The sequence below is a fragment of the Molothrus aeneus genome, chromosome 2 (genome assembly GCF_037042795.1).
Source record: "Molothrus aeneus isolate 106 chromosome 2, BPBGC_Maene_1.0, whole genome shotgun sequence".
In the NCBI taxonomy this organism is placed as follows: Eukaryota; Metazoa; Chordata; class Aves; order Passeriformes; family Icteridae; genus Molothrus; species Molothrus aeneus.
Window position 1 is genome coordinate 100,804,860 of NC_089647.1, and position 15,706 is coordinate 100,820,565.

Below are 15,706 nucleotides of genomic sequence, written 5' to 3' on the forward strand. Positions count from 1 at the left end.
AGGTACTGCTGAGGTATGTATCTGATGGACAACTAGCCCCAGGTCTCCCTGGTCTCATGTTAATGGAGGATTAATTACCTGATTATTTGAGCCCCCATCAGCATGGCTGGCCATGATGACAGCTGAAAGGCTGGAAAAGAGCTGTAGTTCAATGGGGCTTCAGCTCATGGCAGGGGGTCTGGGGTGAGTATGGACATGGCTGGAGGAAGAGACATTTTTCTGCTTTGGGGATGAATGAATCAACACAAACTCCACAGTGACAGTGCTGTTACAAAGTTGTGCTTTCTGTGGTAGGCAACAAATTTTGCCCTCAGATTTAAAAGCTTTTGAATACAAAAATTGCCCTGGGGATTATATGAATAAGCTCAGCTTTGGGCACATATCTGTCTCAGTGGTTCATGAATGGGGTGATAAAGGTGTTTCTGCCCATAGTCTTTTTTCAAGGCTTATTTCTGTGAGGCATGTCTGGTGCTTTGGTTATCATTGGTTTCTTCTGGCTGCAGTATTTCTGGAGCAACATCACCCTAAACTCACTGAGTGTCCACAGAAGAGAATGAAAGGGGAAGGAAGATGAGTGTCTTTGAGCCACCCCTTAAGCAAATATTTCCCTTTTTCACATAGTCATAAGTTATCATGGATGTGGCTATAACTTCAGTAGTGATAGAACTTTCTTAAAGCCTTGGAAATAATTCCACTGTCCTGTACAAGTATCTGCAAAAGAAGTTGTTGTATGACTCTAAATGAGATCTTCAAAGTTTAGATAAGTTATTCTGATGGGCTGAATTTTTGTTGTAGCTTTCCCATCCCAGAAGTATGTGTAACAGTTAGCCAAAAATAGGGAGAGTCCTACTAGCTGTGCAGAGGTTGCTCTGGCCCTTGTAGAGTGAAGAAGCAATGTGGTATTTGTGAAGTGTTGCTGTTGTGCAATATTACAAACACAGGAGGAATCGGGATGTTAATAGATGGGATAAAGGATAACTCAAATGAAAAGCATTTAAATTAGTCTTTGCCTAATGCCATTTTCTTAGCTAAGTGGTGGTTGCACTTTTTAGGTATTTTTTCTTCTGTGCTCTTGCACAGAATCCCTTTTTTTCTGGATGCAATGAAAATATGTTAAGTATTACAATACCCAAACTTCAGAAGTTTTTAGTGTAACAAAAACTTTGCCAAGCAGACCTCACCCTCACTTACTGCAAGAAAATGTTTTGCATTCCAAAGGAAATCAATACTTACTAATGTGAATAAACATGAAGATGAAATTATCAAACTGGCAAGTGAGGGAAACAATCTTGATTTATCAGAATTAGCTATATTTAAATGCAGTAGTTAAAAATCCTTGAGTGGTAATGACTCTGGCAGATGATCAGTGAATTCTTGTGTCCTCCCATGCTGTGTGGGTGTGGGTTCTGGTGGGACCAGGCACCCTCATATGCCTGGCTCTTTTTTCTGTACTGACCATGGGGGGTAAATTCTGAGTCATGAACCAGCAGTGCAGTGCTTTGGAGCTGCTTGTACATGGTGAAGGTTGGTTGTGCTGTAGGACCCCCTGGTTTTGTGGGTCCAAAACTGCAGCCTGGGCAGTACAAACCACAGCTCATCTGCAAAGGTTTGGAGCATGTCCTAGTGGGGAATAAAGACTACTTTTATCTGTATGAGTGTAACTAGATAGACCACCAGTGAGGTACTCCTGGACTAGCACATGAAATGCAGGGCCTGTAATTGTATGTGGAAATGTGCAAATCACCAAAAACGGGTGATTTCTGCTCTTAAGACACACTAGTAGAAAGACCACAGAAAAGGCTGGGAGGTCCCTGGCAGGACAAGATAGGGCTGTTGAAGGCCAGGAGGTAACTTGCACCAGGCCCAGAGCAGGGATGTGACAGCATATCCACCTATCAGGCCAAACTCCATCCACAGACAACACCAGCTCAGGCAACCACGACTGAAAATGCTGTCTCAGATTTTAGCTTTTCCCTGAATTCCAACACCTATATTTTCTCCTTTTTTCTTTTTCCTTTTTTTTTTTTTAAGCTCAGCAGCAGAGGTAAAACCTTGTTTTCATATTCTCTGTAACACCCTTATGATACTTTAGATGCTACATAGAAATAAGCAGATGGCAGGGAACTGATCTGTATTTGTATATAAAATGTCTCTGACTTTATGAACAAGATCCATATTATAAAAAAAAAAAAAAAAAAAAAAAGTTGGCTGGGGTGGCTCCCCCTCCGCCTGTGCTGGCAGATGCTCCGGGAGCTGCTGAAAGGATGTGAGGAGCAATTGCCACCTCCCCCCTCCCAGATCCTGCCAGATCAGGGCTCTGCTGGATCCGTGGGTGTTGTCTGCCTTTCACTGTTCAGCATGTTCAGCATCTCAGCCTCTAGAGCAGTCTGGCACCTCTTCCAGCACTTCCTTTTTTTAACACCACTTGGAAAATCCACACAGAAAGAAGAGGGGTAGAGAAGAGAAGGCAGTGAAGTGGTAGGAGGGGTAATGAGGGCCAGACCTGATGTCCTGGCATAGCTGGAGGGTCCAGAGAAGTCGGGCAGATCCATGACTCAGTAAGGACAGCAAAACTGCACCTGGCCCAGCCAATGGTGTCACTTTTATGAGTGTGTTTATCCCTTCCTTCATAAAAATGAGTAGATTTTGTTCAGTTTCTCAGGCAATGCTTTACCTTTTGAGTTAAAACTCACCTTATGCCTTGGTAGCTTGCTTGTTTTTGACCCAGTTTTACAGTTTACTTTGTCATTAAATATATTCAACAACTAAATGTGAGAACTCCTCCATAGCTTTGCAGACTCATATCTGTTTATAAGTAGGCAGCCCTGCTCCCCCATAAAGGTGATGTCTCCCCTTTTTGGTGCCTGGTGGTGACAGAACATGTCAGCTCCTCGCATGACATTCCTCTGGCTGCCCTGCAGGACTCGAGACCCTGGCAGGGGGCTCAGAGACCTTGGCACAGAGTCAAAAACACCTGTGCCTTTGATCCTAGCCCATGGAAACAGTTACCAACTTTGTGCGAGGATTTACGAGCCACAAGGGTTTGAGTAGAACCTTAGTGAATTTATCACAGGGTGAAAATGTAGAATTTTGGGCTTTTTAGAATGGGGGTTCAAGAGGCAAGATGGAGGAATCTGGGTGTGTCTTGTCCTCCATCTTCTGCTGTGATGGTGGCATTTTTGGATTGGTTTAAAGTAGAGACAGACTGTCTAACATAGGCAATAGGTTTTGGAAAATTATTGTAAATAAAGTACACGTAGTTTTTAGTATAAAAAACTAACACTGCCCCAAGGGCGGTCAGTGTGCCTCAACCCAACCTGCTGGACAGATCTCAGTGGGGTGGAGAAAGAATGTCATAGATAAGAGAAAATAAACAACCTTGAAAACCAGAGCTGAAGAATCTTGACTTCTTCTTCGGTCGCGGGGCTGGGAAAAAACTCTTTAATACCTCGGGAACCATTTCAGCAACACAAAACCTGAGACTCACAGTCAGTCTTCTCATGGTTCTTCCACAGTGAACAGAGGGGCACAGGTGCAGCTAGAGGATTCTTCAGATCTCTCTGAGGCTCATTTGTACTCAAAATCAGTGAGGAGCCTATCTGTTAGCTGCAGAAATTCTCCAGGGAGACAAATCTCCCCTGAGGAAAGTAACTTTTTTGATTACTTTCAGTTGTCTGCTTCTTTACGTTTGGAAATATTGTCAACTTTGCTCATAGTGAATAAATCTGAGTGTCCCCAGAGTGCCCTCTGCCCTGATTCACCATTCCACTTGATACACCATACATTAAGGTCAAACACTGTTTGCTACTCAGTGACCCCACTTCTAACTTATACTTTCTGCATGATAACTTTAATGACAATTCTCCCTTCTCCCAATGCCCTTCTCCCGGCTCTCCTTTGTTCCTTGCCTTATTCCTTTCCTGAAAGTATTTCCTAGTTAAATTTCTTTTCCTGTGGGTTTTTCTTTTCCAAGAAGCTTATTTCCTGCAGATTAGTTTTATTTAATTTTCATCACTGCTTACAGCTGAGAGTTTGAAGACTTCCTGCCCAGTGTTGCTGTCAGTGCAGTCATTCCATGGTGGCACTTGATAGTTGCCAGTAGGTGTTGACACCTGACATTTCTGCTCTGGTTTTCACTGGATGCAATGAGATGTGGCCATTTCAGCCATGCCTTCTGGTTTTCCTCTTCATGTGCAGGGGTTGGCACATGGTCATAATAAAATGTCTGCCCACACTTAAAAGGTAATAATTTCATATGCACATTAAGGGAGCATGCAGTTGTTTGCCACTCTGTGTATTTGCTGTGCTAGAGCTGACGTGTTGAAAGCTGCCCTGTACTGGGTCAGATGCGTGCACAAAGGCAGAGGAGTTACAAATGTGCAAGAATTAGCTGTTTGCAGCTATGTGCTGGATGACAGCTCTCACCAGAGAGTGCTCCACACCCCTGCAGCCTCTGACAAACCCTGAAGCTCTTCAGCAGATGTGGCTTTTCAGAAATCCCGTCAGAACTCAATTAGGTTTTGTGCATGAATATGTTGCTTAATAGTATAAATGTGAGCACAGACCACAGGATATGGTTTGGGCTCATAAAGCCATATTAGCCATAACAATGAAGCTTAGCCTATGTTATGATCTTTATTAACACCCTACAACACTTTAAGAGAAGTAAACACTTTAAAATTCATTTTAGCTTAATTCATGCTGCATTTTATGTGCTAGTTGCCATTGGCTGTGATGTCTCGCTTCCAAGTGGGAGTTAGTGGGTCAGTGTGAGCCACAGGGGCTCCCCAGCTGGCATGGACACAGTTTGCACCTCTGCAGGGACATGCAAGGGGATACAGCTACCCATGCCCACCTCCTGGTTAAATCTGCAAGCTGGCATTTGCCATTTGAGGCTTGTGGACCATTTTAGGTAAGCAAGGGCTTGAAATACAGTAGAAAAAACAGTGCAAGTCTGCAGAAAAAATTTTAGTGCCTAAGGTGAGTAAGCTGAGAACATGTTATTCAAATAATAACAACAGTGGGAAAATAATTTATCTTGACATAAGTTATTCATCCTGCAGCCTAGATATACAACATCACTGACAGAGTTTCCAAATGTTGTCTGGATGGGTTTCTTTAAAAAGTCACCCAGTGTATCTTGGTGTCTTTGTATAGAAAGTCTTTTTGTCTGTGTATAGAAAGTACTGCAAGTAATACAGGCCATTCCATATATTGTAACACATCCATGCTTTATGGATTAAGGGCTAATTTCAAACCCAAAAGGCCTGGAGGGGAGAGGCTGCAATTCCTGGGTAAGAGCTGGAGCTCTGGCAGTGAGGGGTGCAGGAACATGTGCTTGGTATCACAGGAAGGGACTGTGAAAGGGGCATAAATCTCTATTTTCAGGCAGCTCTCCTTCCCCTTACCAAACAAAAGGACTGTGTTCCCCATTGTTTCAACAAATGAAACTCTGCAATTCAGCTGGCCTTGTTCTCAGTGTGCTTCTCTGAACTCTTACAGCCCAGTTTGCTGAAATGTTTAACACAAGTGTCCTGTCAGAAGTGGGACTGGGGAAGGACAGTGTGGAAAGGGGACCCTTCTCCTGGCCCAGAGCAATCTGCTCCCATGAAAGGTGTTCCTGCCCACAGAGGGAAGCTGGAACTGGGTGATCTCTAAGGTCACTCACTTACAGCCCTGTCCAGTCTGTGGTTCTGTCATTTGTGGGCTGATTCAGATGGTTGTCTACAACTGGGCTTCAAGCAAATGGCTTGGGAGGCCAGAGCCAGATCTGAGGAGGCTGGTAGTGGAGGATTTGGATATTTACTGAGACTGGGGAAGAGTTGTACTGAAATAACCCAGAGCTGCACCCTGGTTGTATCTGTAACTGCACCCCTGTGCCAGCTGGCTCTGGGCCACCATCAGGGTGGCTCCAGAGAGACCTTGTGGAGGAGTGTGTGGGATTTTTGTTGCCTGTCCCAAGAAACATGCTGCCTTACCACTCTGGGGAGGAAGCTATTCTGAGATAGGGATAGAGAGACAGAGCCAGGTCTCTCAATCCCTCTGCAAAACAGACTTATGGAGCTACAGGAGCCGCAAGAATATTTCTCTGGAGGAAGAAAAAAAAAATAGTTGCTGTTGGTCCCCCTGAGATGCTTGACTTTCTGTCTTCCCCTGAAGGGCTGTGAGTAATTTGAAGGGACATGCTGTAATAGTATTTATCTACATAGTATTGCATAGCATTTACTAAATAGAATTGGAAGGAACTGTTGCAACTTACCTCAACTTGCAGTTAATTGGCATCCAAGGCATCTAGCCAAGCACACTGAAAAAGACTGATGGGAAGGAAGAAGTGTGAAATATGAGCCACTCTCTACTCCTCACACATGGCTTGTTGTTCCTGACTCTTGGGGGTTGATTCCTCAGCCTACAGGCCGTGCCAGTGGAAGGGAAGAGGGACCCAGCTCATTCATTTTCTGTGCAAAATGGCATCTTTGATTCTAAATGCTGCTTCTGAGAATCAAGAGAAGGTATGGAGATTAAGTCTTAGAAGGTTGTAGTTTTTGAAAATATCAAGGGAATCAGTAATACATTTGCTGTACTTGGAATAAGTCATCTGACTCTAACCTTCCAATATGGCAAGTTCAGCATATTCTTTGTTGAGTGTCATCTTCCAGTGTGCTTTTTCAAGGTTCATGATGTTTTACTGGTGGTCTCTGTGAACAGCTGTGGAGAGGTTGTTCATACTGTGGATGCTGATGTGGAAACAGGTGCTGCAATGACCAAGTCTCTGCCCTTCTTGAAAAGAGGATGCTCAGCATAGACTCAAAAGGCTATTACTTGAAAACGACCACTTTAAGTGCAAATATTCAGAGAGAAATATGCAGGGGAATTGAATGTTTTGAGTACAGAAATAGGCAGGATATCCTAAAACTGCTTGACCTAGTTTGACCAACCATAAAATACCAGTTTGACCTACCATAAAACTGTCTATAGGATGTTTTTTTTCCACAAGATCCTGATGGTAAGCATTAACTAAGGTAGGTAGAATAGTAAAGGAATTTTGTAGAGCTTTGTTCTTGAGTGCTGGCATGTGAAATCAAGGTGGCTGATCTGAGAGCAGCATCACAGTGAAGAGCACACTTCTCTGTGATAAAAAGGAAAGCATTATGGTGACCTGCTGGAGCAACTCAGGCAAGCTTAGTAGTGATTTGGGCTGAGTCAGTACAGGAGAAAAATAGCAGAGCAGTGGGAGAGAATTGCAAGGGATATCTAAAAGCATACTTACAAAGTGTGTTATCAAGACCACACACTACACTGCTGGAGATAAGAGACTTCATCTCACTGCATATCCAGAGTGGGAATAATGTGAATGGCTAACACAGGAAGAAATTTGTGTTGACAAGCACTGAAAATGTGTCAGATTGAAAGAAGTGCTTTCAACTAATTAGGCATGTAGGGCTGAAAGGGCTCTCTTGGGACACTGATTTCTGTTCCATGCTCTGGAGTGTGTGTACACAAATACATAGACATGTGTGTATGTGGGATGTCACATCATGCCTGCTGTAACAATCCATCCTTATCATTAGGTCCAGTAACCTTAAAATAGTTCTGTTTGGTTTTTTCTCTAAGACTGTTTATACCCTCACTATTTTACTAGCTAGTTAGGTCTTTATTTTCTCATGGAGCATGACAGCAATCTGAATTGAATATTAAATTAATATTCCTGCAGAATAATTGACCTGACTGCAGCCTTAAGCTTGCCAGGCAGGACTGCCATGTTGTCTGCCTTTTACCATTACCCTACTGGGCACTCTTGGAGGCTGTGTAAAGCACAGACTTGAGAACAGGAATAAAAGGAGAGGAAGAAATTGCTGTCTAGAGAAACTTCACAGGAATGGAGGCTTGAACATATAAAGTACTCTGTATTTCTAAGAGGTTATTGTCTATCCTGCAGTGACAGCTTTGAAATACTTTGAAATACAAAGTTCCATTGTGGCCACTGTAACATATTTGACAGAGTTAGGAAAAGCAGTTTAAATTATGTTCAAACACCACCAGCAGTGATTGAAAGCAGCAAAGCCAAGAATGGGATTAGCATGTGGTACTCTTCACATAAGTGCATATTGCTCAACAGCCTAATCTTCTTATGTGTCTAAGAACCACACGCCTCCCAGCCCTCTTGAATTATGTCTGTTGTGCCAGTCAACCAAACATCAGGTAAATGCAAAATTCAGGGATCTGCTCATGGAAATGACATCCAAATCATATGCTTTCCAGTATCTTAATCTTTCCTGCTACCTGAATGCCAAATATGGGTTTTGCCCACTTGCCCTTTTTTCTCCTGAATAGCTGTTTTTCCCATGTGTAGCATAATGCAAGGCAGAAAAATGCCACAGGGATGTGCTAAGAAACTGTGATTGAAACATGAGAGGTTTCACTGTATTGGCAGGAAATAAAACAATACAAAGAGCATGAAAGATTGTGGTCTTTCTCAACAGATTCTGCTGTCAGTGAGTTTTCTGCCTTTTTGCTTGAGTTTGAAAAATTTGCTAAATTGTCTGTCCATGAGTGCAGAATAGAATAATAATTGTACTCATGCTGTTGCCCACATGTAGCTAAAGACTTAACTTGTTTTGTCATGTCTCCCCTCCTGTTTTTCTGGAGGGCAGCTGCAGCCTGCACAGACACAGTTGCACTGGCTTTGATTTGCATGTGCAAGTGCCAGTGGCAGGGCAGATGTGGTGATCCAGGCTTCAGGTCCAGACTGCTTGCCCAAACCATCTCTTGGGGTCTGTGTCACTGGAGCTTTCCACTCACATCCATTCTGAACTCAGGCTGCACAACACAAAGACTCTTCAGAAATATTCTGGATTTCTGCCCTGATAAAAGCAATAAGAAATTATGATGCACAAGGCCATTACAAATTGTGTTTTCCAGTGCAGGCTCCCAGAGAGCAGTAGCCAAGGAGCAAACCACCTAAAGTAGGTCATCAGTCACCCATGGCCCTGTGACAGTGGGCACTGTGAAGACTGAAAATGAAATGTCTGCCCTGAACAGCACCCTCACAAATGACAGGATACACCAGGAAAACAGGAACAAAAGATGTGGCCAAGGATGGGGACATCCTATCCAGATCCTGAACAAATCCCAAAGATGTACTTGGTTGGTGAGGACACAAGGGTTTGGCGTGCAGTTTTCTCTGTCATTGAGTTGAGCATCTCTTGTCTCACTTGAGAGATATGCTTAGAAAGCTCTGTGAAGACCTGCCTCATTTCTCACTTGTCATGGGGAAGAGAAGGACTGTCCCACAGACAGCTTCCCAGGGAAGAGATGAACTGGGAAGCACAGGCAGGGTCCTCAGCAGCCTCTGCAGTGCCAAGCAACCAGAGTGCTTGTCACATTCCCATCATCTGATGTCCCTACACCAGCAAAAGAGCTTTAGAAGAGAAACCCATCAGTGTCAGGTGTTGCTCTGGCACTGACTTGGTGGGGAAAGAGCATGGCATCCTGCCCTTGCCAGGGTGACCAGGGTTCCCAAGAGCTCTGGGCTATGTCCCAGTTTCTAGCTGCAGTCATTGGGTACTTTTTCCTAGAGGTATGAGGGAAATTGTGTGCATTCCCATGCTTGTAGGTGTAGTCACTGAAGTTGAGGTAAGGTTGCCATTGTTCAGCTGGGTGCTGGAAAAGCTGACAAGCCAGTAGTGTTATTTGCAATGAACAGCAGCCCCACCAACACACTCCTTTTGCATGGGCATCTTTCAATTCTTAATAAAGATGGGACAGGAAAGTCGCTCATCCAAATAGCTACTCACAGTTCCTGTTGGTGGGGTTTGCCATTGGCAAATAGGGAAATGTCTGCATATATGCATGGCTGGGAGGGAACACAATTGTTGAAAACAGAGTGATTGTCCCACCTTCAAGGAGCTCCAGACTCCGGTGTCCCTGCTGGGTAAGCCTGGCACTCTCTTTGCCATCACTGGGAAGTGGCAGCTGCAGAGGGAGCTGCTTTGAAAGTGCTGAGCTTGCTGATGGATGTGGGACATGAAAGAAAAGAAGCAACTCTAGATTTTTACCAGTGCTGTTGGCTTAAACCCCCTGGGTGCTCCAGTGGTTACACGAGTACATTGGGGGAAGTGTACATTTGGGACATACAAGGCTGGCTATAAATAAAATTCACATCACACTCAGCACTTGCCTCAATGAAGCATTTATGCACTAAATTGCATGATGAAGTTGGATGTGCTGCCAGGCTGCCTAGTCTTTGAAATAATCTGGTCTTCCTCAGAATTAATTTTCTTGCAATGTTTTGCACACAAACACAGCAGGCAGTAGCTCACTGCTGACCTGGGCAGTAGCTGAGGAAGAGGCTGATCACATTGAATTCTCCTGCTGCTGGCATAGGCCTATTTATGCAAAGCTGGGTGAAGATCCAGCTTTCTTATGACATTGAATCACACAAGAAAAACTCACCATTTTTACATGAAATAGCTAGAAAAAATGGCATATGCTCAAATGACAGGTCAACCACCTTAATGCTGGAGAAGAAGTGCTTTCCTAAGCAGAGCCTGGCATGGGGCTGCTGGCCACAGCAACCTTTGGGTGCATCCTGCACCCCTGCAGCAGGGTGTGCAAAGAGGTTTTACTAAGTGCACAGCCCCCAGCACCTCTGCCTCCTGCAGAGGGCTTTGGCACTTTACAGCCTCTCTTAAGCATAACTGGACTCTGGAATAGGCTTATTCACTAGTCTGATCCTTTTTAATTTTGGGTTTTGTCTTTTGGAACCTGGATACTTTAACAAGGATTCGGCAGCTGCCAGTTCAGCTTTGCCTGTGCAGAATTCAGGGCTGACAGCTCTGGGTGCTGGCCCTTCACATGTAGGCAACCTCCTTGCTGCTCCAATTCCCTCCAGGCTGCACACTTCTTCACACCTTACAACAAATCATTTTTTCTCTCTGAACCAGGAAATATAGGAAATTATCTTTTTTTTTCTTCCCCTGACAGGTAATAGCAACTATAATACACATAGAAATAATAGAAAGTTGAGAAACAGAAGGGTCTGGGAAGGGGGGAGGCAAGTGTCTATAGAAGCAGACGGAGTTGTGGGGGGAAACCCCTGGATCTATCAAATAAATAGAGCAGAAATCTTTCTTGCTTGGCCTTTGTGGTGTTATTATTAGAACAACCACGCCTGAGTGCACTAAAGCCGCACAACCTTCAAGCATCCACATCCAGCTCTGCTATGGCAGGATCCTTTCTCTGCTTGGCTAAAAGAGGGAGAGAATGAGAGGATGTGAAGATGAGAAGGGTCTGTATATTATAAATATGATCAACTTCAATAAAACAGCTATTTGAAAATCTTCAAAAATCTTCTCTTGAGAAGAGCCATTAGTGTATATCTGTTTGACTTTGGTTGTTAGGAAACCAGCCAGTGTTAATGGATCCCCAGAATGGAATAGAGAATCCATTTAAATGGCCTCTTGTCATTTTGTCATCCCACAAGACAAAAAAAAAACCAAACAAAAACAATTACTTTAACTCAGGAATGAAATGAAGTGATAGTTTATGTGATTCACTTGTATAGTCTAAACTGATTGAAGCGCACACTAAAAATATGTTAACAGACTATATCTGATCCCTAAACTGTAGCATTTCCTATCTCTGTATTGGCTTTTTTTCTCATTCAGTGTGATGTCCAGCTGTTAATCATTTAAAGACTGTGGCTTTACCGTTTCTATATTGCTTTATTTATTATGCATGTTACGATGATGCTGAGGGGCTACAGCCACGTGCAGGCTCAGCATTGTAAAAGCAGCCTGCAGTGTAAAACACTGAGTAAAGGAAGTGCTGGCTGAAAGAGATACCTTATCCTCATTTCACAGAACAGGGATATAGGGAGTCTTACTATTTAATGTCAGCTCCTAGCAGAAACATATGGTACAGCTTTGACTGCACATTTCTTCTAGATCTCAGCCCAGTAGTCCTTGTCTGCTGAATTACCCTGACACAGGGGTGGCTTTTTCTTTTAGTGGAAGTAAGAGATTCAGTCCTGTGAAGAAACTTAGATGTTCAGTAGTCCTTAAAGCTCACAGTCCACTCCTGTGGCTGCGTCCTCTGGCTTCAGCTCCCAGCAATGGTGCCCAGCTCCCAGGGGCAATCAATGAGGGCCAGGCAAAATGTCATTGCAGAAGAACAGGCAATGTGCAAAGGACAGGGAAGGACATGCAAAGGACAATGTGCAAGGAATGAAATGGAAGCAGGTCCTTTTTTTGGCAGGCTTTTACTCACTGGTTAGCTTTTTCCCTCTTACCTCAGGAGTTTTTTTCAGAGTTTTGCTACTCTGAGGTTGGGATGCCGTTCCACAAACATCCAGACTAACTGCATTCATTGCGGGTTTATACTTACTTATCCTTGGGCCAGCATTGTCCTCCACCCTACCCAGTGCTGCTCACTCCCTCTGAGCTTCTTCCCTACTGCAGGCTGAGAACATTCATCCCCTTGCAGCTTTTTTTGCAAGCACTTTTATTCTGGACCTCCTAGAAAATCCACTCCAGCTTTGGAGTATTTTAAGGACTGGTCAGTTCAGCGAGTATTGTACAATATTTCTGTTTTCTTGGTGTCAGGGGGGTATATTCCCTGTTACCATGAATCAGAGGTCCTTCAGGCAAAGGTGAGAAGACATGGATGGGTGCTGGCTAGGGCCATAACACAGGGTACTGTAAGCTTCTTAATGCTCTATCATTTGAAGATAAGCAATGTATTTGTGGTTATTCTCCTGGGACAGCACTATGCACAGCTCTGCTGGCTAAGGGAGACTTGTTGGGTGGCTAAGAGGTCATGCTATTCCATCTGTCAACAGCAAGGTGTGTCTACAACAGTAGGTGTGCAGCAGAGCTTGCATGAACTTGGTTTCATTTTTAAGTCTCACACAAAGTATATTAACCCAACTCCCACTCCTATTTGTAAAACACTTTTTTGCCAAGGCCAAAAGAGCTTTCTACAAGCTAAATTTTGCAGCAAAATCTATTCTAGTCTGATGAAATGACTGAAAATTTCATAAGTAGGTAAAACTTTCCACTCACTTACTGATATTCATCACAGACAACTACTAGCACTTCAGTCTAGACAGATTTTTCTGGGAGTAGGAAGGAACTGCTTGTGCCTGCCTTTTCATTAGCCTCCAGGGTACGTTATGTGATCATGAATATCACATGCCCTAGGCAATACAAAGAATGGGTGGGGTATCATTACTATTGCGTACAAATTTTTGTCCTGAGCTGAGACTCCCAAGGAGGAAGTGTGGCTCAGGATAGGATCAGGGCATTTGTGGCTCAGTACCTTGTATGTAAAACAGACATAGTGCTTTGTTACCTTCAAGGCATAAAGGAGATATAAAATCAGCTCCTGTGAGTGAGGCATTTCCCCGCTGCAGTGGTAACAGACAAACAAGCCATCAAAAGCTCTGCCTGCAATTTGGCAACATTATGTTTTTGCAATGTCAAAAATTTAATTAGTAAATCCTTATGATGAACAAGCACTGACAGGTTGCCATCATTCATCCTACTACCTTCCTCCTCTATCATTTTTTCTCCCCCCAGTGCAATTCCTTGCACTGACACCATGCCAGTCACATGGAGCACCACTACAAATGTGCTGAAAAATGACTGAAACCCCACCTGCAAAAATCCACTGATAAGCAAAGCAAGGCTCCCTACCAGACAGAGAGTTTGGGGTCCCTTCATTTTTGCTGAACCTCTGAGAACCTGAACTTCAGCAGGTCTGTTCATGATACCATACCACCATCTCCATCATGACACCTACAAATTTTGGTGAACTGCTGGGGTTTTTTTCTAACCAAGGAAACTGATAGTCTCTCATTATCCCACACGTGGCAGCATGGTTCCTATGTTTCTCCTCTTCTGTCTGCTCCTTCAATGTTCTCCAACTCTACTTTCCTAGTTCTTTCTCTACACAAAGCACTGGTATGCTTTCAGGCTGAGTGAATGTTGTTTTGCATTAAAAAAAGCAACAAAACAAGAAAGACCAAAGCATCTCCACCAAAGAGCCATCCCCTGCCATGGTGCACTGGCTACCCCTCAAAAAAGCCAAGAGAGTGCACAAGCAGGAAAGTAGATGAGACCCTCAAATATGGAAAGGAGAGTAGTGCACGGCCAGTGGGGGTACCAGTGTGAGGCACACTGGTTCTTTGGCTGCTGACTGGGAAGGGAAGCCCAGGAGGTACCTCCTGTGCATGAGGGTGCCTGTGTCACACTCTGCTGTCCTGTGAGCACAGCAGCTGCAGCAGCTCCTTGGCATTAGACTGGAGCCTGTCTGTATTGGTGTCTGTGGCAGAAGGAACAAGCCCAGTGCTAGCCCTGAGGATCTGCCACCTGCTCTGCTGCATTAGGGGGGCTCAGGATGAGCCTGCTCCCTGCCACTGGCTGGGGCAGAGTGCTGGCATCTCCCATGGCCCTCCACTCCTGCTTTAGCCCTTGGAAAGCTACCTACTGTGTACCCTGAGGCTGGGAATAGTCCATGGGACTCCATGAGTCCCAGCACTCCTGAGAAATTATCTTGAACCTTTAGTGGACTTGATTCATATAATTTTCAGAGGCAGACTTCTGGGATTTCTCTTTAGAGGAACTGAAGTGTTCCTGTCCCTCAGAAGTCCCTGTCTGTTAAAGAAACCTCTTTTGATAGGTGACAGTCAAAGTCTCTCAGCAGGGCAAGCAGTTAATTTCAGTTGTTACGCCCGGACAGGCAGCGAACTAGCAACGTGTGTCAGAAACTAGTTGTGTGTAACATGATGTAGTGAAAGAGCACATTGGCAGGAGAATGTGTAAATGGGAGACCTATTCCTCCTTTGCTCAAAATGTCATTGTGGAAAGACTGCGTAGCTTCCTTGCATTTTTGTTTTGTTACCTATAAAATTATTATCCCTTTGTCCATTTATATAAAAAACCGATATAGTATCATTTCACCTGCTTGCCTCCATAGAGCCATTTGCAATCTGGTAAAAGGGCATTGCCTAAAGGCTAACTGGTATAACATGATGTGGAAACACAGAGAAGATAATGTTTGCTGCTCTTTTATTGAGAGTGAAGGTGCTGTAACAAACCCAGTGCCTGTTCTTGACAATACAGTTCCAAGCAAAAATCTTTCCTTTTCAGCTAGGTTGGTGGAGGAGAGACTGGAAGTCTTATGTTGCACTCTATATTTCATCCTACAGCTGTCTCCAACCTTGATGCAGAGAGCAAACTGAGTGTCTATTACCGAGCACCTTGGCATCAGCAAAGAAACATCTTCCTCCCCTCCACCAGACCCCCCTGCGTGGAGGAGCTGCACCGCCACGCCAAGCAGCACCTGCGAGCCCTGCGCAGAGGTAGGTGCTCCCCATGCTCCAGATCCTCACACGAAACACCTCTCTCCAGGCTCCACTCCAGGCAGCAGAAGGATGCTCAGGCACAGGCACACAGAGCTGTGGGCACTCATCTACACTGGGACTTAGGTACTCATGCTAAGAAATCACAGAACTGTAGAATCACAGGATGGTTTGAGTTTGAAGGGACCTTAAAGATTATCTAGTCCCAACCCCCTTCACAAGGACTGAAACAGGAGCCCAGTGGTATTAGTCTTCACAAAAACTGGGCTGTCTGCTCAGGGTTTCCAAGCATGATACTGGAGGATGCCTGTGCCCTTCAAGAGTGGCAGCTGAAAAGTCAGGTGA

The 15,706-nt window shown here is 44.3% G+C and overlaps 1 protein-coding gene across 1 annotated transcript in view; it reads left to right on the top strand.

Annotated features, from left to right (window-relative positions):
* NHS (NHS actin remodeling regulator) overlaps positions 1 to 15,706 on the top strand; it is a 244,140-nt gene that overhangs the window by 202,345 nt on the left and 26,089 nt on the right. The window contains exon 2 of the mRNA XM_066545394.1: positions 15,209 to 15,361. Coding sequence (XP_066401491.1) covers positions 15,209 to 15,361 — 153 coding nt within the window. The remainder of the gene's footprint in view (positions 1 to 15,208; positions 15,362 to 15,706) is intronic.